The sequence below is a fragment of the Haliaeetus leucocephalus genome, unplaced genomic scaffold (genome assembly GCF_000737465.1).
Source record: "Haliaeetus leucocephalus isolate CR32 unplaced genomic scaffold, Haliaeetus_leucocephalus-4.0 Scaffold351, whole genome shotgun sequence".
Classification (NCBI taxonomy): Eukaryota; Metazoa; Chordata; class Aves; order Accipitriformes; family Accipitridae; genus Haliaeetus; species Haliaeetus leucocephalus.
The window spans coordinates 8,129,496-8,156,268 of NW_010972787.1; the positions used below are offsets into that span (position 1 = coordinate 8,129,496).

Genomic DNA, 26,773 nt, shown 5'->3' on the forward strand with positions numbered 1-26,773 from the left:
TTTCACCATCTCTGTTCAGAAGCTTTGTTGTAAAATCAAATGCCTTTTTCTAGGAAGTCTGAATTCCCACCTAAAAGTTAGTCTTCATTTCCAAATATCCTGCATTTTGGGTTCTACGCTTTGATATATTAGGTTGTTGACACTGACATTGCTAGCAACCTAGAGGTGGTTTTTGTTGGTGAAAATACCACCATTGTTTACAATGCATTCAAGACTGTCTGTCAAGGTTACTGCGTAAATTGTATGTACCTAAAAACATTAATATACTTTTTCTTAGGTTCATAAAGTCCTCTGACTTCATTATCTTCACCCTATCTTTTGTCTGTACTTATTGAAAATGCCTACCGTATTTGCAGAACGGTTTCAACAACACTAATTTCAGAACTATGTTTAAGCAAGCAGTATTTTTCAGTAACTAATGCAAAACTGAAAGCAAGTTGAAGACAACTGATACTGGATCATCACTTATCAGAGTTTTGGTAGCAGGCCTGCTAGATGCGTAAAAAACAGTTACTTTTGTAGGTGTATCTGCAGTGAGAGTGTTCTATATGTACCATGTAAGGGATTAAAGACCAAATTATGCTTTCAGTTTTGTCTATGAAATATTGCTTTCTATGCTGTATCTATATGAACAGCTTTGCTGTCAGGGTTGAGTTTGTAGATCTTTTTGTAGGCTTCTTTTACATTTACTTCTAAACTGATCCAGATATTCTTTAGATATTCTTTGTTTAGCCCCGGGGAGAGAAGGCTCAAGGGGGCCTTATAGTTATGTATAAATACCTGTTGGGAGGGAATGAAGAAGATGGTGTCGGACTCTTCTCAGTGGTGCCCAGTGACAGGACAAGAGGCAACAGGCACAAACTGAAATACAGAACATTCTATTTAAAGATAAGTAAAAACTTTTTTTTACTGTAATGGTGCTCAAACAACGGAACAGGCTGTCCAGAGAAGTTGTGCAGTCTCCATCCTTGGAAACAGTGAAAACCCAGCTTGCCAAGGTCCTGGGCAGCCTGCTTTTTAACTGACCCTGCTTTGGGCAGTGGGTTGGACTAGACAATCTCCAGCCTCAAGGATTCTGTGATTCTCATAATGGAGCCAGAGCTTAAAGTAGATGGTTGCCAGAACTTAGTCTTCAGTAATATTTTTAAAACCCTAGATTACTTATATCTCAATGTTCAATACTGACCTTCTTATGTAATTTCAATTTGATTGATGCTAGAAATGCAAGCCTTGGCAACAAGTTACTTTAATCTTCATAAAACTTTTTTAAGAAATGCAGATTTACATATCACAGAATTACAGAATGGTTGAGGTTGGAAGGGACCTGCTCAAGCAAGGCTACCTAGAGCAGGCTGCCCAGGACCATCTCCAGACAGCTTCTGAATATCTCCAAGGATGGTGACTCCATGTCCTCCCTGGGCAACCTGTGCCAGTGCTCGGTCAGCATCAGAGTCAAAAAATGTCTCCTGATGTTCAGAGGGAACCTCATCTGTTTCAGTTTTTGCCCATTGCCTCTGGTCCTGTCACTGAAAGGAGTCTGGCTCCGTCCCCTTTGCACCCCCTCTTCAGGTACATGGGTACATTGATCAGATCCCCCTGAGCCTTCTCCAGCCTCAACAGTCCCAGCTCTCTCAGCCTCTCCTTGTATGTCAGATGCTCCAGCCCCTTAATCATCATAGTGGCTGTGCACTGGACTCCCCCCCAGTATGTCCATATCTCTCCTGTACTGGGGAGCCCAGAACTGGAGCAGCTCTCCAGGTGCGGCCTCACCAGCGCTGAGCAGAGGAGAAGGATCACCTCCCTCGACCTACTGGCAATGCTTTGCCAAATGCAGCCCAGGATACCAGTCACCTTTGCGGCAGGGGCGCGTTGCTGGCTCGTCTTCAACTTGGTGTCCCCCAGGACCCCCAGGTCCTTTTTTGCAGAGCTGCTTTCCAGCTGGGTGGCCCCCAGCATGTCCTGGTGCCTGGGACTGTTCCTCCCCAGGTGCAGGACTTTGCGCTTCTTGTTCAACTTCATGTTGACGTGTTCCTGTCAGCCCATTTCTCCAGCCTGTTGAGGTCCCTCTGGATGGTGACACAACCCTCTGGCGTATCAGCCACTCCTCCCAGTTTCATGTCAAGTGCAAACTTGCTGAGGGTACACCCTGCCCCATCATCCAGATCATTAATGAAGGTGTTGAACAGGTATGGATCATCATAAAACACTGCTAATGTCAATTTGCTCATGGATATTATACTTATTATTACTGAAATTGTTATGACTACATGAGCCACAAAAATGTTTTTTATAGTCTTTGTTTGTTTACATAGTTAATGCACTATCCTGAAAATTAGTAACACACACAGTATCATAAAATACATTGCTCTGGGGAAATGCAGGTGATGACCCTTATCTAAGATAACTTCCCAAACTAATATTTATTTAAGTAATGTCTTAAGTATGAATATAGAAAAGAAACTAAAGAACAGAAGCCCTTGACTAAAAAGAAACCCTGTTCCCTCACCCCATTCGTGCACACTTAATTTTAGTCTGTAGGTAAACACAAGTTGACAATTAATTGTGAGCAGTTTTAAGAAATAGCATCCACTTTATGGGCAGAAAACACATGTATGTTACTTGATATTCAGTGGTGAGCATTTTAAGAATATGTATCCAGTCATTAAATTAATCCATAACAATGCTTCCATGTGTCATCAAGTCCTCTTTGTTCTTTGGTCTAAATGTAATCATGCTGCCATGTGAGACAAGCATGTAAACCATAACCTAAAATAATAATCCTGTTGCACAACTTCCTTTCAGTATATGAACTAACTTCCACATTGATTGTGAAATCTCTAACGTACTCTGAATGAGTTTACATCTGAAATGTGTGCCTGAAGGAGTTGTGAAAATCTGTGAATTTTTTTAAGCATAGCAATTTAAGATTTGCATCTACAGCCTTATAATTGTAGCCCAACAGTGCCATCCACTGCTTCTCCAAATAAAGTTCCAAATATTTCATCCTCATAGGGCTTTAGGGAAAATATAATGTGATAGTTGTGTCCTCTTAATATTTTACAGGGTAATTGTCAGATACAGATGAAAATGAAATTTTTTTAAAGACAGTCCAGGAATAAGAGCATAAGAGCTTACATTAGGGATTACGAGAAGGATCTGCAAAGCAAAATCCTAATTGTGAGAGTAATTAAATCTCAAATAGTAGATTTAACCTGGTCTTCTTTCTAGTATTTCTTACCCCACCCCCCCATGATAAATATATTCTCATTAAATATACCTACTATTATGATGATCCTCATTCTTATAACCCACTGTAATGTAATGTAGTGAAAGACACCTTCAAGGTGTAAGCTGTAATGGAATTTGCTGAGGTAGAGTACTGAACGCTGTTGTGCTGAATCGTATTGAACACTCAGCGTCTGAGCTTCTGCTGTCTGACTAAGTGATGGAAATGAGTTGCAATTGCATCCTAACGGTCCTTTGCAGTCTCTAAATGCCTGCTTCCTGTTATATGCTATTTCTAGCACAGGAATTTTCATAGCAGCTTTATAGCAAGTTTTAGGTACAGATTCATGAAATAATAGTCAATTTTTTCTAGTGATTTCCTCAAATCTTGAATGTCAGACTCTCTATCGTGACTCTAATTCAAGTTTTTCACAGAGCCAAATAGGATGTGAAAACTTTTGGTTTTTTCCCTCAAAACCTTCAGATGCCTTTCCTCTGGGATTTTCAGGTTATGTGGCATGATCTGGTTTTTAGCTGTTGTTATGGGTCTGAGCTAATAGATTTTACTGCAGAACTTTCTGGCTTTTTACCAGCAGTTAACATAACTGCTTCTGTTTCTCACTTCTTCGTCTGAAAGCGTACGACTCCGGAATGTTCTTGAAGTAACCAAATTGGCCTGCAAAACCATTTCTAAGACCTAAAACTTGCAACCATTGCCACCAGTCTTAGAATTCTAGCTGCATTTTTCTCCCTTCCACCATTATGTTTTCATGTGAAAAGAATACATGGTATCTGTCTGTTCTGCCAGATGAAAGTCATTTACTTACCTAACTCAGTAAATTACTATGAAGTGAAATGTTTTCAGAACCATGTGAAGGGTGTATTTGTTCTATTAATTCAGTTCTATTGCTAATTGACAAAGAAATAGAAGTTATTGACCCATGTATATTCAGTGCATCTCATAGAAACATTTCGGAAGAACGTTGTGTCAGTGAAAGTCTAATAATAGTCCTTCAGGACAGCTTTCACAGCTGGGTGAGTGTAGCTCTTGGGACTCAGGTTTTATCATGTGCTTTTCTTACCTCCTATTTTCTATGCTTTAAAACTCCATGTTAAGGAGTAACAGCACTTCAAATCTTCTTCAGCTATAGCTAAAAGCACAAAATATTCTGGTTTTAAATTTTCTCCACTCTTATTCTTGATGTCTTCGTGACTGGAGAACTCCATTCTCCACTTTGTATAGGAGTAAGTGGAAATACGTGTCATTTGTTAAGGGGGAAAGGTGTTTAATAACACCAATAACTGAATAAAGAAGCCAAAGCTGGACCAAATGGGTCTAAAAATGCAAGGTGAAGTTCCACTTGTGCCTGTACAGAGGAAGGTGTTTTCTGAAGACGTGGCTAGGACAGCCTGCCAAGCGCATGGCTGGAATGGCGAGCCATTACTTCAGCAGTGCTGCAACCATTGCAGCCTGGAACTGGGAGATCGTAGCATAGATTTAAAAAGACTTTATTCTCCCACTCTTTCTGACAGCCAGTAGGAGGCATGTCAGGCTTTCAGGCGATGAAGTCGGGTTTCTGAGAGCCTCTGGGCTCCTTGCAAGGTAAAGGTAGGTTAAGTCGACAGAGGCAGGTTGCGGGAATCTCTGATATGGGCGATTCCTTGTTTTTCACAAAGCAGACGGAATCGGTATGTATAGATTACAAAACTAAAAGAATTCATTTTAATATACCTAAGTTTTTTTAATCCTCTTTTTACATTGCACTACTTTACATTTATCACAGAATGTCCGTTTCTATTATATCACATTAAAATTATCGCAGTTTTTATGTAAATAGTAAAGCTTTGTACGCAAGAAACAAAGACTTATGTATATGTGCACTGGCTATTCCATATCCCTCCAAGTACAGCAAGTTCTTCAATACCACTTATTTTTATGTGTTACTCATTTTATAGTGTTAGCTTTGAAACACACACAAAAAGTACCAGTGTAGTGAAACAAACTGGAAGATTTTATGAGTTTCAGCATTGTGCAAGGTACAGGCAGAGATGCAGAAACACCCAGTGAAAGCACTGTATTAAAAGCCAAATATATTTTATGGAAAAGTTGTCAAATATACCACTAACCAGCATGACAAGGAAGCCACCTTGTTAATAATTCTATCAGCCAGCATACTGTGCATGTTTCCTGTTATATATATAATTTTGTTTTTCATATCATGTATGCTACATCATGACATGACTTTTTTCTTATCTTTATTGTATGCCTAAAGAGTATATCTCCCAGTGTATTTGTGTAAAGCCCTCAAAATCATTTACAACAGATATACTTTCCCAGCTGAAAGAACTATTCATAATGCTTCAAGAGTGTTTTATTGGTGTCTCTTTTGCCATATAGCATGAGTCATTCAATCTTGTGCCCTTGAAAAAGCTGATCATGTTGTCTAAATAGCATCTCAGCTCCAGTCTGAATGGAAAATAGTGTTGCTAGTGCTTGCAAATTTAACATAAAGGTAGAAATTTTGCAAGTATCGCCTGCAGTTGCATGGAAGGTTTGCGCTCTCTTGCAGTCTTTGCGAAGCAGAATGAAAGATGTCACAGACCCCGCGCAGCAGCTTAATGGAAAGTGAAATAAAATACTGTCCTCCTTTTTTCTTTACTGCTGACTGCTGCTAAGATTTCTGTGAGTTATCTCTGCTTAATGCACACACAGGCTTTCTACCTGGGACAGTGATTACCTATTCAGTTCACCTATTTTGGAGACAAAATAATGACAATATCTTGTCAATTTTCTCATTGAGCTGTTTTGATAATAGTCCCTCAGAATCTGCTTTATCTCAGTGATATCTTGTATACCACTACTGTTTTGCTTTTCATCTGCTAGACTGCGTGAAACAAAGATGGTTTATAACTGCAGCTATTTTTGGTTTTAAAAAAAAAAAAAAAGCAGAATTCTGGCCCCTATCAAGCAAATAGCAAAGCTTTGATTTTAATTTGATAAATAATTCCATTTAGGCTCAGGAACTAGGACGTCATGTTTTTACAACAGCCTGGCCCAAACAGAAGTGCTGTGTGTTGCTACTAGAGCATAGTGCCTTAGTAGAGCTAAGAGTTAAACACAAATATCCCAGCATTAGGGCCACACTGCTGTCTCACAAATGTGTATATCCTGTGGGTGCTGCCCTTTGTCTGGTGTTGCTATAGGCATTGATCTACGCAGAAATAGAAACCGTTCCTCCCACCAGTTACTGTTGCTGCTGAAGTGAAAATGATGTATGCCAGTTCTAAAGATGTGGTGATCTATGTGAGGATGAAATGAAATTTGCACAGAAAAAAAAAAAAACAACCAACAGTGCAGCACACTGAACCACCTGAACCACTTGGAATGGCACAGTAAAAGACAATGTAATGGGGAGTAAATCTAGATGTTCTAATGACCCTATTGTATTGACAAATTTATTATTTATATAAAGGGGCAATCCTTTTAAGAAACAGTTACAGGAAATATTATGTCATATATAGGAGATTTTGCCTGTGTAAAGACTGCATATGATGTTCCTTCTGTATGTCTCAAAAGAGCAGAATTTCATTTGAAAAGATCGCCATTCCAGAAACCAAAAATCATTTCAGACATGTTGGCAAATGGCTTTCTCAAAGCACTGATCATGAGCTGTTGAGGCTTTCTTCTCTGAGTAGTCTTGATAGAAATTAAAACAGTTACCTAACTACTGGAATTATGATGGCTACTATAAAATAATTTGAAACTTAATTCCTATACCTTCATTCTCTGCACTAGAGAATTAATTTTTTAGCTATCCTGTTGTGTCTGTGTACAGTGGCTGTTTCCAAAGACCTGATCTTGTCTGGATCCGATAGCAACAGCTGAAGTGGTGAGGGACAGAGTTACCTTCCAGCAGATGTAATGGCCCATGCTCTGGCCACAGAGAGGGAAAATTCAAAAATCAGAGGACAGGTCACAATAGTACAGATATATCTTTCTTTTTAAAAACATTGGGCTTTGGACCAGTCTCATGGTTTGGAGGCTCTCCTTTTTAAATGTTAGGTAAGGGTTAGAAATGGTGGTGTAGAATACCCCAGTATGGGAGGTAAGATCACGTTTCTCATACGCCGCTGCATTACGACTGGGCTGCTAGCATACACCAAGTGTTTGTATTTCCAAAGAGTGTTTTGTTTCTTCCCAAGGCTTTATCATTATTAGCTTTTTCAGTTAGAATTGTTTGTGAGCGGGAAGCAAAACTGAGGCTAGCATATGTGGGCACAATTCCTCGGTACGGGGTGTGCCTCTTCAGAAGTCTGACAACTTTGATCCTGTCTTTAGGCTCCGCAAGCAGATAGAGTCAGAACGTGGCTTTTCCTGGAGAATGTGTGCTTGGGTTAGGTACTTCAAACTCAGAACTAGTCTAAAACTTTCCAGACATAATCCAGAGCTGAATGTTAAGACATGACATATTTTTCACTTATATGTTATCTTAAAAACATTTTATCAGATACTATTTCAGAAGCATAGAATCCCTTGTTTAGCAGATTTATTTCATTATTTCATTATCATGTCATACATATTTAAATTCAATCACTTTTTGCTTTTTACCTTATTAATTACATTTTTCTGTTGAAACAGTTTGATTACCCTCTTCAGTGGCCTGTCTTAAGAAACCTTTGCTTACATGTGAATATTTTGAATTAAGGATAAATGAAATTCCTTTTTGCTGTCAAAACCAAATTGTGAAAATGCGTTGCATGGCTTTGAAAATCAGTACACTCTATTAGCAGACCTGTCAATATAAAAAGTGCATTCCATTTCCACCTCTTGCTCTAATAACCTTTTCTATGTTACTCAGAGGCAGTTCACATAATCAGAGTATATTGTCAGCTTACTGGAGTTGGGGAAGCATGAAATGAAAATCGCGTTAATATTGATCCAATTCTCTTACTTGCAAGTGTCCTTGATGTCCTTTCCACTGAGCAATAACTGTTGGTGTGATGTAGTTATTTTCCTCTCAGCTATTACTGTACTTCTGTAAAATGGCTGGAAAGACAGTTAGGAAAATTTTATTGCTCTTAATTATTTTTCTTGTGTATCATCTTTGCCTGTTTAAGTGATCCACAGCATATCAGAGAATCTGGTTTCTTTCTGCAATTTATCAAACTACAGTGTACACCGCGAGGCTGCATTTCAAACTGACAGGGATTTGTAAAGGTCATCAGTCATGAAATATGAATCCATTCTTGTGTGTACAAGTTACAGTGGCAAACTACATCTTAATCCAAATATAAACATTTGACTGTTTTAAGTTCCCATTTGAAGGGCTGCTTTTGGTTCCAGTCAGAATGGAGGCTGCCATTCAGGAGCCCAAAATGCCTCGTAACATTGGCTGGACCGGGCAGATCCGACTCTGTCACCCGCTGGCTGGTCGTGGTCGGTGCTGTATCAGTGCAGGACCCTTTCTCATATCCTCAGAACACCTGGAATCTCAGATAACGTGTAATGATAATATTGACGACTTCTAAAAATTCATTTCGTAACCACTCTGAATCTCAGTTTTCCCATCCGTAAACTAAAAAAAACCCAAGTGCCCAACATGGTAACTCCACCTTTATTTTTATATAGGACCTTTTATATTAATATACAACACTTTGACTTTAACCACAAGTATTTACTATTTAAAAAGCCCTCAACTTCACCTGAGAAGCGTGTTCATTTTGGCCTTGCTCATATTCTGAGTCTCCTCATTGGCATAGTTTGCATCAGTCTCATTTTTACAATGCAGAACATCTGAGAATTTTTAAGAGGAAAACGTATACAACAGTAAAGTATTTATTTACAAATGACTCGCATGAAGAAGATCATTTGGTCAGATATTAGGTATAAAAATCGGAGAAAAATGTGTGGAATGTCTATGATTAAATTTTCAGGTAATTATCTATTACAGAAAGCAAAAATGTGATTTGGTTTTGGTGGAAGTAATTTCCAATACAAATGTATGCAATTTTTAATTTCTACACGATTTCCTCATTTCTTCAAAGATCCTTAATAATGAAAATATGATTTAGATGCCTCTGGCTTTTATTAAATCTATTAAAACCAGCCTTCCTTTAATAACAGTCACTTCTCCGATTCTCTGGGGAAACTAAATGATATGCCAGTCAAAGCTGCCCCTTCCAGAAACACATTGCGATTTCAATAACAGCTCCAGCAGACACAGGTGGGGACGGTCCGTCGCGATATGCCAGCATGGCTCTGCCGCTCTGGAGCAGACCCAAGGCTGCGCGGCGCGCGTTTCCCACGGAGGGCTGGCTCTGCGGCCGCGCCAAAAGACGTTAGGCTGGGCTGGAGTGGTCACCACGTCGGTGATTTAATCTTCCTGGGTTTTGCAGAGGTCAGTTTACAGACTCCCAAGCAGCTGCTCTCCATAATTGTGAGCGCTGCAAGGGTCCCGGTGCCTAATCAAGTTAGCGAAGATTAGCAATGAAAGCGGGGGGTTGAACTGTTAGAATATATAAAGCAGGAAGCTTATCTACAAAGAAGGTAGACCGTAGTGTTGCATTTTAATTCTGTGCGCGTGTGAGCTTGGCTCTTCCTATAAAAGTTAGTTTGTACAATAAACAAAAAAACCTCTCCCAAGAAAAAGCTTAGTTCTTTCGAGCTCTGTTGATAAATTATATTTTACCTGTGATATAATTTCATGGTTCACATCGTGACCTGTCAGGTAGCCTCTTGTGAGGAACTAATTCTGAAGTCCTTTATTTACTAAAATATTAAAGACCACCTTACGCGATTAAAATTCTGCAGCAAAACCAGCGTTCTACAGAGCAGTACATAGCAGTGATCTGTAAAGAGGAAAAAGCAACTTTACCCTTAAAAGTTTCTGAGGAGAGCTAAGCTTCACAAAAATTGTACTTCAGCTGCTATAAAAGGGAGTTTTTAATTAAATGCAGCATTTTACTGTAAAGAGAACAGACTTTACTTATGTCAAAATGCTCCTTTAGAAGCCACATAAAACCGTAAAAGACAATATATGAAAAAGGTTTCTTAAAGAAAAGAAAAACACCATCCCATGAAGCAGATTTCCAGATGTTTGGAAACATTAGAATTTCCTGTCAGTATATTTAGGTAACATTAAAATGAGGTTAACTTTCCATTCTGCCATCTCTCTTCAAAGATCAAAGAGCACTCACTGCATAAATTGCCTTATCGGTAATTCGTTGAACTATGGAAACAACTTTATAAGAAGCAGTAGTCTCCTTTTCTTGGTTACAGCATTACCAAGCAAACTTTCCTTAAAATTAACCATATTTTTAACCTCATTTTATACTAAATATGGAGAGAAAAAATTTAAAACACTCTATTTGAATGTATAATGAATGCATAGAAGTAAAAAGAGAACGGGAAACTCTCATCCTGTGTTCAACTAAATCATAGTAATTAGTGTAATGCCTAATAAAATAAGTGTACATAAACATGAATGTAATCAACAATATGTTATGTTTGTACTGCTAATTTAAAAATTTTATTTAGGGACAGGTTTTGTGGGTCTGGACACTTACAGTGTCTTTGAAATTTAGGTTGCATCCCTAGAACCTGTTGTGACCTACAGAACCCAACAGGGACTTTATTAATTGAAAATAGAGAGGCAGAAATTCAGATGTTACAATAACAATACCCTGCCCTCCCCAATTGTTTAAATATTGCCTGTATTAAATACTTCTAGAGGCTGTAGCTGCGAAATAACATGAAATTCTCCTGTTCTTGGGAAATTATTAGGGTTTTGTGGGGCTTTGGTATGGGGCTTTTTTGTCTGCTTAGTAATTTCTGTTTAAGGAAGAGTAATGCTACTGGAAGAGAGATTAGTAAATTCTTGGCAATACTATACAAGTTTACTGTGCAGCTAATATAATCTTTCAGACATATAAACCACACACCTTTTCATGGAAGTTGGGGGGTTGTAGAGGAGTGGTGGTTGGTTTCTTTAATTTCTTTTAAAGACAAGCTCTTTTCAGTTACCCTGAAGCTACTGTAGGAAGCCAGTTTTTAACATGCACATTCAAAAAATTATCAAGATGGAAACAGGTGTAACAAAAGAGAGATTTTTTTTTAATAGCTTATCTAGGCTTATACATACATTCTCTTGAAAATCTTTAAGATAGAGCCTTCAAGTTTCAAGAAATTAAGGCGCCAACTTCAGCTGGACTTCAGTGCCAGCTGCATGACTTATTTCCTTTAACTTCTTTGCAAAATGTACTTTTAAGAAATATTTAGCTGCTTATTGCAAGGCTTCTTTCCAAATCCCAGTCTAGAAAAATATGCCTTGAGAAGGACCTTGATAAGGACAAGAACTGATAGCATCTGCCAGTTCCAGTTCTGTGCACCCCAATGTCAAAATGTTGCTTTCTTGAAATTATCTCTAGTTTAATTTTATTTTTTTCCTATTTTAATGGATTTGAAACATTTTCTAATTAGACTTAGGAACTGACATTAATACAGTTCCGTACTGTGTCTTTAAAATGCAAACTCCTTGTATCCTAAAAAGGGTTTTAAAGGAAATATCTGGAAGTGGATTTCATTTCATAGTAATTTTGCTGGGGCTTTGGAAAAAATAATTTGAGTTTTGATTTTTTTCAAACACGCTGAAATATCAAGTATTCATTTATTCAGCTCTCCTTTTTATATCATTGTTAACAATACTAGACATAGTTTTGTGTCATATAATTTTTTATTCAGTTTGTTGTCTAGTTTTAAAGAGACAAGTTGTTTTTCTTCATACTCTTATTTGGAGAGGTTCTCTTATTTTAAAACCTTTTTGAAGTCGTCTTGAAATATAAAAATAGAACATCTGTGACAGATCTGTTTTGAACATATTTCACGTTTCAGGATCCAAGGAGATCTGGTGGTCTGTGGTATTCGCTTGTTAATTTCTTGATGAATGGGTAGAAAGGCCACGAAGTGCACTCAGTACAGCACGTCTTCCGAAGATAGATGATCTCAAATAAATTCTATTCCCAATCAGTTTTTGATTTGTTAGGTGTTAAACCATTTCTTTGTAAGGACAGTGTTTACAAGCCTTGTAATGAGACAGCCCTGTGAGACCTTACTCTTCTTGCTGTAATTTTGATAAATGGAACTCTAATTCATAAAGGATATAGTGATTGAAGGGCAACTCTGGGTCTCGTACACTTTCATTTAGATAAATGTTTGGTACAGTACAGCAAAACTGAGGTGCACTCAGCAAAGTGATAAATTTAAACAACAGCCAAACCAGAGCTTTTTTCCATCAAGACAAAGAAGCGCCACTTACTATATTTCTTTTAGATAAATGTATGTTTAATATTATAAACCAGAATGGATTTTAGAAACATTCATCTTGTTGCTAAGCTCCAAATTTGCCAAACTAATTTAATGCCTTCTACTCTACCATGTTTCTTACATTGGTGTCTGGCAATATTTCTGTAATCTGGTAACTGGAACCCTCATCACGAGGGATTTAAAATAATACAATAAATTTCAGGTTCTTCTGATGCGTTTTAAGTGTTAGTAATAATTGGGGGCTTGGAACTTTTTTATTGCAACTTTAAAAATATATCTTCATGCATAAATAATTTTAAAGGACTGTTACTAATCTAATCAGTTACTACAGAAATGGTTGACTCTATGATTACTCCAGATTGGTACTTTTGAAGTAATTCATTTGAAGATTATCACATTTTATAAAGCCAGAAACTTTCGTAACACTAGAACTACCAAAAAGGAGGAGAAGAGTATTTTCATGCTTCCTTCCTCCATCGTGTTAGTTCATCTCAGGCACGGTCTCCTTTAGTGTCAAATGCTTCACAGCAGGAGCTATTACTTGTGTCAAATGATGCTAAACTCCCTTGCAGTAAACACAAGTGTAACAGGATCCTGATCCAGCAATTAAATACTCAGGACAGTTCTGATGTGATAAAACTCAAGGTCTGTTACAGCACATTACTCCTTTGCATTTTTCCAAACTCCTACAATTCTTCCTCCTTTTTGTGAATTAGAGGGGAAAAAAAAAAAAAAAAAAACAAACCAAAAAAAAAAACGAAAACTTGGGCAAAATACTTAAAACTTTTCCAACCATTAGTTACTTGATTCAATTTTAAATTGGGTGAATAATTACAGTTAGTTGTAATAAGCAGTAACCTATGCAAGTGAGGTAATGATCACAGCCTAATAACTGAACACAGCACAACACAGTGTTTTGATATGTATCGGCGTTGGTATTGTCTTAATTGCTGTCAGTATCAGTATGGTCCTAGTGGAGACAACAACAAACAGAAAGACTAGAGATGCTGTCCTTAATTTTGGGCATGCTGAAAAAAAATGGGGTTTTGCTTACTTGTTTGTCTTTACCTGCTCTGGATTTTCAGAAATAGCAATTGGGATATTAGCGATAGTATCCAAAAGGTTAATATTAGGCAATGTAAAACATGAGGTTGTCCCTGCCTGTGGTGGAGTCCGATATCAAGTGGCACGCTAAGAGTGGTCTTCAAACAGAGTAAATAAATACACTCACAGAAAAATACATCTCCAGCATTTTTACTTCCATGGTGTGACTCTCCTGTGCACAAACTAATTAAAAGACTCATATAAGAGTAGGAGATAAAACCATAACACCTTCCCTACAGTTTGTAATAACAAAACTGCCTGACACATCAGTTCCATACTCTGCATCTATCTTCACTAACCTATCAGCTTACTGTATTCCTCTTAATTGTCCTGTATTAATATGAGGCCATGAGTCTTACTGGCCTTTACCTCATCATCTTACATCTGTCATAATAGTATTCATCATGTTTAAGTTAGAATCATAGAATCACAGAATGGTTTGGGTTGGAAGGGACCTTAAAGACCACCTAGCTCCAACCCCCTGCCATGGGCAGGGACACCTTCCGCTAGAGCAGGTTGCTCAGTTCAGGCATTGTAGAAGACAAAATCCGCACGTGCCTGGTTTTTCTCAGATTTTACCCATTGTTCTGTAGCTTAGTAGGAAGCAAATTTCCAAATTATCAAACAGAAAGGAGAGAATACGTTTGGGTTTTATTTCTTGGTTGGCAGAACTGGAGATGGCCAGATCTTGTATGGTCCAAGGTGAGGATGCAGGGTTTTCTGTTTAGGAAAAAAACAGAAGCTTTCTTGCCTAAGGCTACTATGAGTATGTAGTACTGAAAATAAAGCTAATGACCTCTCCCCAGCTAAGAAAAAAACACCATGTGGATGTCACAACAATAACATGAAAGCTATTTATATTATGAAAGCTACTTACGATTCTATCATTTGACCACACTATGCTTAATTTTTTACATCATGTGAATAAACTCTGGCAAGCGCTAGTAGGACCTTCCCAAGACGTAAGATAGTACATCTTCTGCCATAAGGAGCTGGCAGTCCGGATAGAAGTCATCAGCTGTAGGCAAGAAGAAAGGGTAAGACTTACCTGTGAAGACATTCGAGGTGATTGGCACGTGTCCATGCACTGACATTTTTATTGTGCTCCTTAAAAACACACACACAGATGCACAGCAAAGTTCCCTCACTGCGCTTGTCTTTTTTCGGTCTTTTCTGAATCTCGGCATAGCCTACCTTGTTGTTACCGTATATTGAGATAACCAACCTCCTCCTTCACCATCCTGTCCCTCCTATCTCTAAGATGAAAATCATGACAGATTTTGAATTCCTGCAAGCAACTCCTTTTTTTAGAGTAGGTGGTTTGAGCTCTCAGAGGTCAGTCAGAGTCAGGACACCCGCAATCCAAGAGAAACTCCTGCTGAATTTATTGCAGGTGCAAAACTAATGGAACAACATTGAACATAAAGTACATAGCAATTATTAAAAGCAGGAGAGTCTTTGTGAAACAGTTTGAATTTTATTCAAGATATATTTTGAAAGACAGAATAAGGCTGCATATTTTGTAAACCTTGATAAAGTTTTGGAAAATGTTCCTTCCTTTTTTTGATAAACTTGATTTACACTGTATTTTGTTACTACTTGACTGGTTTTGGTTTATATTTAAAATACTATTAAGTTAACTTCGCGACATTTGTAACTTTTTTAGGCACCGAAGAGGATGTAGTGAAGTCGAAGAAAACTTTCCGAAGTCAAGCTGTGGTAAATCAGAATGCAGAAACAGAGCTTATGCTGGAAGGAGATGATGATGCTGTTAGCCTGCTCCAAGAGAAAGAGATTGACAACCTGGCAGGTAATTATACTTTTCCTTACAACTAAGATATGAGCCGAAAGGCTCTTTTAAACTTGTTAGTTCCTTAACCTTTGTGGTTAGTGTCTTCATATTGACAGCTAAGCATACAATTACAGTACAAACAGATTCTCTGTGTTCTAGATTTAATATGATGTCCTACTTCCATGAACTAGGGGAACGATTACAAAGCACGTGCCCACCGCACAGCCTTTCGGCAGGGATGTGAGAAACATCAGTACCTCAAGGGCTTTTATTACTGCCTGCGAGGCATTGGAAATTCTGTAAAACTACTTTGGAACATTTCCTGTTGCTGTTGTTAAAATGGAAACGTGGCCTGATTCCACAACTCCAGGTTTTGAGTGTCGGAGCGCGGTTGTGCACGTTCCCGACCCGATCCCGAGCACCACGCGGCTCGTGACGAGGGACCTGCGCTCCGGCTGGTACCCGCTCCTCTCGGGGATGGAGTTAGGGGGGGCCGCAGTTCCCTCAACCCATCCGTCACAGCGAGGGAAAAAGTTGCGTACGGGCTGGGAATGAGTCCTCTGGAAATATGTCCATGAGAGAACCCCTCTGGTCCTTTCTCCCTGGGCGAAGGGATGCAGTGAGGTCTCAGTTTTATCCGTCTTCTAGCAGGTTCTGCTACAGCTCTGTCTTGAGGCAATGCTACCTCTCCTGGGGAAGTAGTCTGGGGAGAAAGGCACGTTGAAAGTTGAAAATGCACGCTCCTCTCAGGCGAGACAAAAATGTGAGAACTGTGAAATGCAGTATGAAATCTTTTAGGTTAATTTACTTAGGAATAAGTTTATTAAACTGCTCCACTAAGGGGAAGTTTTGTAATGTCTCAGGATTTTTTCTGCATAATTGAATTTCTAAAATAGTTATCTTTGCTCCTGCACTCTCTTCTGATGCCATAGTCAAAATTTGTAGCAAAGATAAGACTGTAAATGGATGGTAAAAAAAAACAAAACAAGGCAAAACAAAAAATAAACAATCAAATTAAAAAAGCAAAAAATGCCTACATGGAAGTTAGTTGGTCTCATACTTTGAAACTAGAGCAGAGCAGAGGAGGGAGGTAAATGCTTTTATTTGGGAGCAACCTTCAGTATATAATTATCACAGTTAATAAGTCAGCCTGCTTGCTTTCTCAACCTGCAGCTAACCATTGCTGAGACACTGTTGTCTTAAGTCAATAAAATAGTGCGTCAAGCAGGACCATTAGTGGGATAATTTGATCAATGTCCCTTTCTCCTGTAGAAGGAAAACTCGGTACCACTTTGGCTAAGTTCTTATAGCTAAGAACAGTGCTTCCAACTAAATATGCATACAGTAGCTATAGTTTAAAGGCTGCAATATGCATTTACATTGAAATATTGATTAGAACTGCAAAGTGGACATGAAAAATTCTTGCCCAGTCTGGGAAATCTCATAGTCAGCTGTGAAGTTCTTATATATGCCCCAACACTGCCATTGTGTTCAAACACACCGATGCAGTACAATCCCTATAGCTGCATCCCTCTGCAAAAACCTGGCATTTCAATGTGTCCTTAAGTATCAATGTGCCATGTACCCTTTTACTAGAGATGACTACAGGCAGGACATCCCCTGCTCCTTCAGGGCATGGCACAGTAATTCCAGTCCTTTGCTTTTACAGTTTGTAGAAGTTGGGAGATATTGTCAATATTAGAAAAACAGAAATTATAGAAATCAAAACAAATTAACTTTTCAAATATTGGCAGGATGTGTGTCCTAACACTGTCAGAAATTATCTTTTGTGTTCCCTATCAACACTAACAGGGCGAGCAAGGCGCCTCCGAGTGTGGTGAGGTGATGCGACAATGGTGCTGTATGTGTACCAAAAACTGTGAATTTCTCAAAAAGAACCCACATTCCACTACCTCATTTTTACTATTAGATTAACTGCAGCCTTTGCTACTCGAGTCTTGCTCGTTTTTGGAGCTGAAAGGATTTTGAAAGTTAATGGTTACACACGGTATCATATGTGTCTTCTGTAAATTTTACCCATCGGTGAAAAAAACCTGAATCCCTCCGTACCCTCTGGTTCGCCGCATGATTTTGCATATAACAATGTCACTGTTTTCCACAGTTTTGAGTATATACAATGTGACTCTGAAACTTGAGTCCAATAACTGAAATCAAGAAAAGCAGTAGGCAAGGAATCACAGCATCATTTATAGCTAGTTACTGTTCGGAGTGGAATGACACATAGGGATTTCTATATTCAGATATACCTTCAATTTAACTTTAAAGCTTAATTCAATTTAAACCTGGTTTACAACGATTTGGATTGCCTCAGTAAGGGATAGGAATTAAACAAAATCGTTATAAACCAGGTTTAAATTGATTTAAGATTCTCCACATTTAACTAAAACAAGTTAACATTGTGTATTCCATGAAACTAAGGCACCTTTTAAAAAGATGAGACCTTAGATTTTAGAAAACTTTTAACTAAGAGAATATAAATATCACAGTATTTTGATTTGTGAAGTTAAACTGGAAAAAAAAAAAAGAAAGTTTGAAACAGATTGGGACTGTTCTTACAAAGTTATCTGTACATACCTTTTGTTCCAGAGACTCTTTATAGTTTTTCATCAACCATGTGGCACAAATCAATGTAAAGTTCACTTTGATAAATTACATATGGGATGGAGAATTTTTAAATAATTATAGTCTGAATATTTTTATTGTATAATCCTAGTATTCCATATGTTGCAATGGCAGTTCGTCAGATTTCATTATATTAAGTAGCATTTTAATAAAATATTAAAATCAGATTCCATGTTATTATGGTCTTAGAATTATGACTTCTAAGTTTGCATCAAGATTTTTAACTAAAGCAGTATTTTAACTGTCTTACAGTATGAGTTATCAAAAGATGTTCTTGTTTTAGCATTTACATGTTAAAATATTTTACTTTTTTCTGTTTCAGTTTTAGCTCCTTTTCTTCCCAGACTGTTCACTTCAAGAGGCAAGTGACATCTCTGTTAGAACTAATGATTGAGATAGCCCAGTCAATTTTAACAGTTTTCTAATATATTGTGAATCTGTGGGTAATACAATCAAATCCACTGTAGTGAGCTGATATTACTAACACTTCTACTTTTCCTTTTCTATTTTCTAATACTGCAATAGGGCTTTTAAGTACTTACCTTTTCTCTTAAGAGCCTGAGAGTACAAATTTGCTAACAGTTTGTCTTCTGCTTAGTAGGTGATTTTTTTCAAAATGAAAAATATGTGGATGTATTCTAATATCATAAGCTGGCATTCTCAAAAGGAAATATGTTTTAATATATAATTAATATTCTTTCCCCAAACTTTTTTTTTAAGTGCTGATCTTGCACTAAAATAGGTCATTAAAAAAAAAAAAGACAAAAACCAAAACCAGAATGAATGTTGAACTACTCAGGTTTTATGAATTTTACATTTTAGAAGTACGTTCTCTTCTCTTTGTTGTGAAGTTGCAGTTGACTTGCTGAGAACTGTCTGTGTGCATCCGAGAGCAGAATTTAGCCTTAATGACATTTTTGAAAGATACGTGTTCTGTAACTGGAGCACATTTCATCTGTTTTGTCATATGGCTGGTGGCAACAGCCAATAGACCCCAGTCAGACAAAGTATCCTTGACAAAGTCTTTTGCTACTCTCTAAAGAGTAGTTTCTAGAAAGAAAAAAGGAAATAAAGATAGGAGGATATGAGGCTCTGGGATATTTTAGGAAGACAAAAGGCTTTGGCAGGCATCTGTCTGGTTACTTGCATGGGCTCAATCAACTTAGAATCTGACTTCCTCGTAAGCCGTGGTGAATTACAGCCTCACAACAGGCTTGCAAGAATAAATACATATTATTCGCTCCATTATATGAGAAGATTGAGCAACTCGTCCAATAAACCCAAGGAAAGCCCCTAACTGCCTTTAATGCATCTTAGTCTTAATGTATCTTAACCTTCGCTGCAGAATCTTCCCTTCTTCTTGGCCGTCAGTCTCTAGGTGGAAGGAAACCCCCCACAATGCAGATGTGCCAGGAGGGTCTGAGTGGGACGCAGCATCCCCACACTGCCCTGACTTCCAGCAACTCTGAACCTCAGGGTAGGAATATTTCTAGAAAGCAGCATTACCACTGCTAAACAAGAGCTGGTCTTCCAGCCAAGCCAGCATGGGTAGCTCGTCCACATTGGCTTGAGGACTAAATGTGCTAAGCCCGCTGTCCAGACTTCTTGGTAGTGTGCTGAGTGTATTGACTTACTGCCCTGTGTTAAGGAACACACTAGGTCATGAGGATTTGACAGCTTGTAGTATTATTAATGAGATATAAGACCTTTCACTTCCAGGTCATCTGTTTGAAGTCCAGACAAGACTGGTGGTAACCAAACATTATCAACATCTGTTTTGTGGCCTATGCAAAATAAGCCTTTTGTCTTCTTTTGGATAAACTGACAGGAGACATCATGATTTTGAGCAATTTCCAATTGAAAAAATATTTGACGCTGTCATTAGAGGAAATTGGAATAGTGCCAAAAGTTCTACTACATAGAGTTACTGTTAAAATTGTATAGCAGTACCTAAAAAAAAAGTAAATCATTTAGCCCTTAGGGAAATTTTCTATTCCTGGTTCTAACAAAGGACTCATTTACATTTCTGAAATTATTTTGAAGCCTTGCACAGGGACAGATGCAGTAATAAAAACACTAACACACCAAGGAATGGCATCTAAAGCCACAAAAAGCTCACAAAATAAGTATTTGGGATGGAAAACTTAAATACGATCGATTCATCTTTATATATATAATACGCGTTTAATATTTGTACATACACGTATTTAGTTGCAGTAACATTTCTTATGGCCAAAATCTGACACTGCATTTTCTTCACAAGAGTTGACCAGTGTAGATAATCTCTGGTAAGCAAAGCTGTTTGTGACTTTTTCTTACCTATTCTTAAGGAGTAATGGAGGGCATATTTTCTTGTTTTTTCTTCTGTTGCCATCTCAAAATGATTTTAAGGAATGTAGGATCATTTCTATTGTTTTTGTTAATGGAGTTAGACAAACAGTAGATTGTCTTAATGAAAGAAAAGAACAATAACATGGGCCTCTACTGAGAAGGCAGATTTTCAAATTATTAGATTTTTCAGGCAAAAAAACCCATCATTTTGGGGGGGCCAACCAGAGAAAGTTTTGCTAGGTTATCTGCTGTCAGAGTAATGGGATGAAAGAAAGGCCCAAATAGCACATTATATTGTGTCCAGCAGCAACCACAGCCTACCCAGGAGGTTTTGGAGGAGAGGAATCATCCTCATCCCTCGCCGCTCCTGGAGAGCAAAGCGTGGCAGTGGTTCCAAGGGTAGTCTCACCGTCCCTCTCCAGCCCTTCTCCTCCCTCCCCGGTGTGTCCTCTCCTGCGAGGCTGGCAGAGCCCTGCTGGCCATCGCGGCCTCTCCTCCTCCTCCTCCACACACCAGTGGCTCTGATGGGCCGTGATGGGCCGGGGGGGGCAGAACCAGCAACCAGAGGGGAAGCCCAGGAAGGACTGCAACAAGTGTGCCGTGATGCTTCCTAATAATTCTCTCTCAGCCTCCAACAGCTTGCACCTCTGAGGCTTCCAGAGTCAGAGGCAGTAGTTAATTCTCATTCTTTTTCACCCGTTTTCTCTCTCTCTCCTCTCTCTTACACGCTCTTTCTCTCACTCTGGTTTTCTCTCGCTCTGGAGGTGGCTAAGGTACCTTAAGCCTTCCCATGTTTTATGCTTTTTACTTTAAGAAAGGATGTATGTATAAGCATACACGCAAATGTGTCAGTTAAATAACAAATATCAAAGTTTCATTAGAAAACACCAAAAAAAGTCTTAATATTTCTCCTAGTTTTTCAAGCTTCTCAATGGAAACTATTCACTGAATACAGCATGTGCCACCAAGTAGTTTTCTCCCCTCAAACTCCATTTTTCTTGCAAATTAGCATTCGAGATAGGAATTTCGGGGGGGGGGGGGGGGGGTGTTGCTTGCTTGGGTAAAGGACAGGAATGTGGAAGAAGAGTGATTCTTTTTCCCTTTTTATGGTAGACACGTAACCACACGAGACTTGTACTTCCAAACATGGAAATTTAATTCAGCCAGATTTCCATAGTTTCTGCTTATTATATATTCAGATTTTGATCCTCAAGTCTTAGTATAAAAAAGAAAAACATATTTGTATGACTTTAATTTAGACTATAGATTCAGGCATAAACTGAAAACAGTTATACTTTTGATATGTAGTTGGCTTTCACATTGAAAACAAAAAAAAGCCCCGCAGTTTCTATAACATACTATTTTTAGACATCTCAGTGTTTATTCTAACCATTTTTTCCACATTACTATCCAAAATAGCTTAATATTTTATAAGGTGGTTGTCAGTCACATATGATAGTGCTCCTAAGCACAGCTTTGAAGAGCTCTTCACTTTGTACCTTATTACACCCCGCTCTAAGTCTGAGCATCTTCAGCTTTTAAAGTGACAGCCGTATTTCCTGCTTTCCAAGCTTTAAAATTAAATCAATTCAAACTTTGTTGGTTTGTATTTATGAATGGCTCTGAGAATGCTTCATGTGCTCTCCTGTCCACTCATACCAGTCTATTTAATTTTTATTTTTTTTCCATAACTTGCAAAACTCTTTTTATTTGAAATTTCTAAGGCTGCGAAGTTAGACTACAGTGGACTCTACAACTGCACGCTTGCCTAGGGCATAGGTCTGTAGTTTCTCTCTTGTCCCAAGGTACCACACACACCCTGGATGGAACTGGTTAGCTTATCAAAGGTCAAGCTGATGAGCTACCTGATATATAGGAGAGAGACTGCAGAAAGACAGGCCTAGACATAAGGAGCCAGACTCCGCCGTTCGGCACCTTATTTCATCTTCACTATGCAATTGGTTTCCATATAAAAATCCCTGTAATCTTCATAAGAACGGATAGGGACAGACCTACATAGATCAGAGGTAGGAATGTATCCAGAACTGTATTAACAGTACCTATGTTTAAACTAAGCACTTTCATTGACCTATGGACAGGATTTTTGCCTTTTTTTTTTTTTTTTCCACTGGTGTTATGGAAGCAAGCTAAAAAAATCAATCAAGAAGACAGTTTGGTTAGTCTTGGTTTCGCTAGCCAGAAATTGTGCAAGAGGCAGCCTCATCCAGCGCATCTGGAGAGTCCTCACTGGTAGCCTGTTACACAAATGCTTTTAGCTTGGCTTTCTAAAGAAACAAGGTTTATGTGAGCATCCTCTGTCAGCCTCTATCTTTGTAACTTCTGAACCTGGAAGCCATTTTGAGCAAACTTTAACACAGGAGTAAGGATTTCAGAAGCAATAAAATTCCTGCAATGAAATCAGGTTGTTAAGGAAAAAAGCCTACATGACAGAGCCTGACACATCGATTCTGCTTTTATTAGGTACCAGAGAATCTTTGTGTCTTCAGAAGTTTCCCAACTGTGGGAGAGCAAAATATACAATCGACCAGTAGACACAGTTACACTAGAAAACGCTCTCTATTGGTTGTGGTGGTGTTTAGAGATACTTTTTTATTTTCAGAAAATGTTGAAGTTACAACTATTGCTCCTTAGATGATTCTTCCAAATATACCTAGGAAGGTATATACTGATTCAACAACTTACTTCTTGCTTCCCCCACACATATAGGAGTAGCTAACCAAATAAGTGAACTTTAAAATATCACAAGCTATCTGACCATAACACTTCTTTTCACTATGGTCTCAGGACGTAGAAGGCTTACAGTTTATCGTGAAGAGCTTTTCCAGAATGGAAACTAGAAGAACTGAAAGCTGAGGGCTCACATCTTTCACTTCTAATCAATTGAGCTCTATTGGCATGACAAGGTACACAGGCTGGGCTGTATAAGATACCTGTCAAGTCTGGTTCACTCAGACTGGCAACTGGGATTTGATCCCTCGTGTTCCTGACTCATTTCCAGCGAGTGCCCGTTTCAGTGGTATACTGCTATAGCGGGATGCTCTCTCTGCTTTCTCCTTTCTTCTTCCGACATTATGTATGCTTTTCTAAGGTGTGTTTTTTCTGTTGCCTTTTGATTAAATAGACAGCTATAGTGACTGTCTCTGAGAGAAAAGCTCTCACTTATACAGGCATGTTCAGCATCACTTAAGGTTTTCTAGGTTGAAAAAAGTACCTTAAGTTTTACCTGAAAATGAGGAGGAAGCTAGTGCAGATCATAGCGCGTTAGTGTAGCACACTCACATCTGGATGCACTGTTTAACGATCCAGTTCTTAGTTTCTAAACCAGCTTAAATTACTCCGTCCTTCCAAGGTATAGCTTCAGGCAGAGCACACTGAATGAATCTAATTTCGAAGTGGGAAATGTATGCATTGCAGTAGTGAGGTCCCTATCCCAAACATTTAAGTTTCTGGCCAGCTGTAAATCATTAAGGGCAGTCTTGATTATTATTAATACCTGATCATCTGGCAGGTTGGTGCTTGAACACGTCCTGGAAGAACACTAAACCTATGTAAGCCACTCATTGCTCGAGCACAGTTCAGAGGTTCTCATGTGTGCCACAGAGCAAATCAGACTTTACCTGCAAAAGGGGGCAAAAGTCGATTTTTGGAGTTGCTTTAGGCGGTTAGACACCAAGCTAGTTGTTCCAGGGGACCTTCAGGGAGAAGATACCTAGTAAGATTGACTTTGGTACAGTACTGAGCCTGTCTCTGCATATTCTGTAACTGTTCTGTTAAGTGGTTGCTTTCTATCACACTATTTGAACAATATAAAAAGATACTTATTCCAAGGAATATTGTGAAACATGCTTTCCCTCAGGAAGAAGTACTATTTTTCATTTTTCTTTCAGTGTGACTGGGAAGGTATGGAATTCAAATAATAATTTACCTGTGGAGGTGCATGTGTCACTTCATTCAAATGTATGGAAAGTATGTATATGTTCAAGAGAAAATTACTTTTTTTTTCCTTAAGCAACACTATCTTTAACTATTTTCACAATCTCAGCAAAAATATGTATTTCTTTCTTACTATTTTGTTCACAGTTGTAATAGGTAAGAGTATTTTTATTTACATTTTCTTTTTAATCAAACACATTTGTTTGCTGTTATGGCACCACTTAAGAGAATTGAGTTGCTGTAATTGTTTAGTTATTGTTGTTGAAAAAGACCATTGAAGTTGATCTTTGATGTTAGTAGTAGTGTTGCATGCTTTATGGGGGAAAGGGAGAAAAAGTGGGGAAAATTTTGGATATCAGGGCCTATCCATACCGGCAATGACATTTAAACAAACAATAAAAATCAATCCCTCCCTCACAATATGAAACATATGATTGTGCAAGAGCAAAAAGCCAACAAAGTAGGCTTAGATATCTCTGAAAACCAGGGAAAGGAATTGGGGTTGTTACTCAGTGGCGGAGGAGAACAACAAGATTATAGTCACGTTTAGACTTAGATTCTGAGTTTTGCAATCAAGAAGTTGTGCAAATTATTCTCTTTATTGAAACTGTTGAAAGTGATATGTAAAGCGAGCTGTATATATACATTCTTATAACAGCCTTGGCTTGAGTGAAGGAGTTACTCCCTGTATCTGCTATAGTGGAGAACAAATTGGGGGCAACCATCCTCATGTAAGTTCGATATATTTACTGCAGAAGTCTTTTTAGAGGGTAGCTTGGATCGGATTTATGACGACAATAGGAACAAGAAAGACTAAATTCTGTGACTTGCTTTTTAGGAATCTTACATCGTTTACTTGTTATTTACATGGCAGTGCATGTATTATATTAATCACGCTAATTGGTTGAAATATTTTTCTGACTACAGAGCGTTTCCCAGAGGCTTCTGGTGCCTATACCTGTTTCTGCTTGTATGCTGTGTGATTTGTATTACAAGAAACTGAAGGTTTTGTGTGTGTGAGTGTGTGTTACATATAAATTGTTGCAAGTATCAGGATTTGTAGTCATTTTAAATGCAAGTCAATGTCAGATACACTTGGCTTTAGAGTTATAAAGTGCTGAGGGAATTTCAGTTGTCTTATTTCAGGTATCTTGTGAGTGATTTTTAATAATTATTCTTAATATTTAAAATTCTTGTTTAAGTATCATATCAAATTACAAATTGTAGTTTATGCAAACTATTTTACATAGTAAATTTATTAGTTCCAGCTAATCTGTTTTGTATTTTCCATGTTAAACGGTAGGTGAAAAAAAAGATTGATATGTTTATTCCTTTAAAACAGTGTCAGCTAAAAATTAAACATGACAATATTCATGACTTGTTTTTCAGAATAATTACCAGTAGATTGTAAAATTAAATTGGTCTAGCCGATTGGATGTATTTTCAAAGTATTTGTCCCAGCTAGTATTTTTTCATTGATAAGTAATCACCAAAATATTATTCTAAAAGTTAGATTCTAAGGCTGCAGCAGGTAAATTGCTTGTTTTCATAATTCAGCATATAAAAGCATGTATCTTAGCCTGCTTAGGAGTAATTACGGGCGATCATCTTAGCAAATACACCTCCGGTGTAATTTTCAGGCTCACAAATGTAACACATCTTTAGCTCTTACAGTTAAAAATGATAGTTTAGGAAAACGTTTGAAATAATAACGAGTTCAAAACACCCCTCCTTTGGCGCTTTCCTTCAGAGGTGCAATTTTACTGGCATTGCTTTAGCAGACAGCAAACTCTTTCACCTGATAGAACTTTTCACTCGCGTTGACTTTCTGTACTTGAGCTTGAAAAACACAAGTGCTCAGAGGCAAGAACTAACTACAAGGACCGAAGCCTCCGTCTCACAAAAATTAGCGGAGGGGAGGAGAGAGATTACATTCTGCTTTTATTCACTGGGACCTTCTAATCCCCCAATCATTTACTTTTGGAAAGAAAATATTATTTTAAAAAGTATATGCGCGGTAGCGTTTGTTTTAGAAATGTAAATCACATGTGCCGACCGCAGGCGAAGCGGAAAGCTCCCCAGCTGAACCGATTACAAGACCTGTGGAGCTGAAGTGACTCCTGCTCTGCTTTTTAAGGCCAGAACTTCTTTGTTAGGGCTCTGCCGCGGCGGCCGCTTCAGAGGCGCTGGGAAGGGGCAGCCAGGAGCCGGCCCCGGCCGAGGGATGCTCCGAGCCCCGCTCCAGCCGCCCGTCCCCCCGTGTGTCCCCCCAGGGCTGTTCGGTGAAGCGGAGCAGCCACAGGTTGGGCTTTTCCCCCCGGAGCTGGAAGGGCGATGCCCTCGGGGCCGCTCCCGAGGTCCGCGGGGAGCGGCCGGCAGCCGCCCCCGGGACCCGGGGGGGG

General features: G+C 38.5%; 1 protein-coding gene across 2 annotated transcripts in view; it reads left to right on the forward strand.

Moving 5' to 3' along the window:
* NBEA (neurobeachin) overlaps positions 1 to 26,773 on the forward strand; it is a 510,633-nt gene that overhangs the window by 321,184 nt on the left and 162,676 nt on the right. For both annotated transcript variants that reach the window (XM_010572746.1, XM_010572747.1), the window contains one exon: positions 15,318 to 15,461. In XM_010572746.1, coding sequence (XP_010571048.1) covers positions 15,318 to 15,461 — 144 coding nt within the window. The remainder of the gene's footprint in view (positions 1 to 15,317; positions 15,462 to 26,773) is intronic.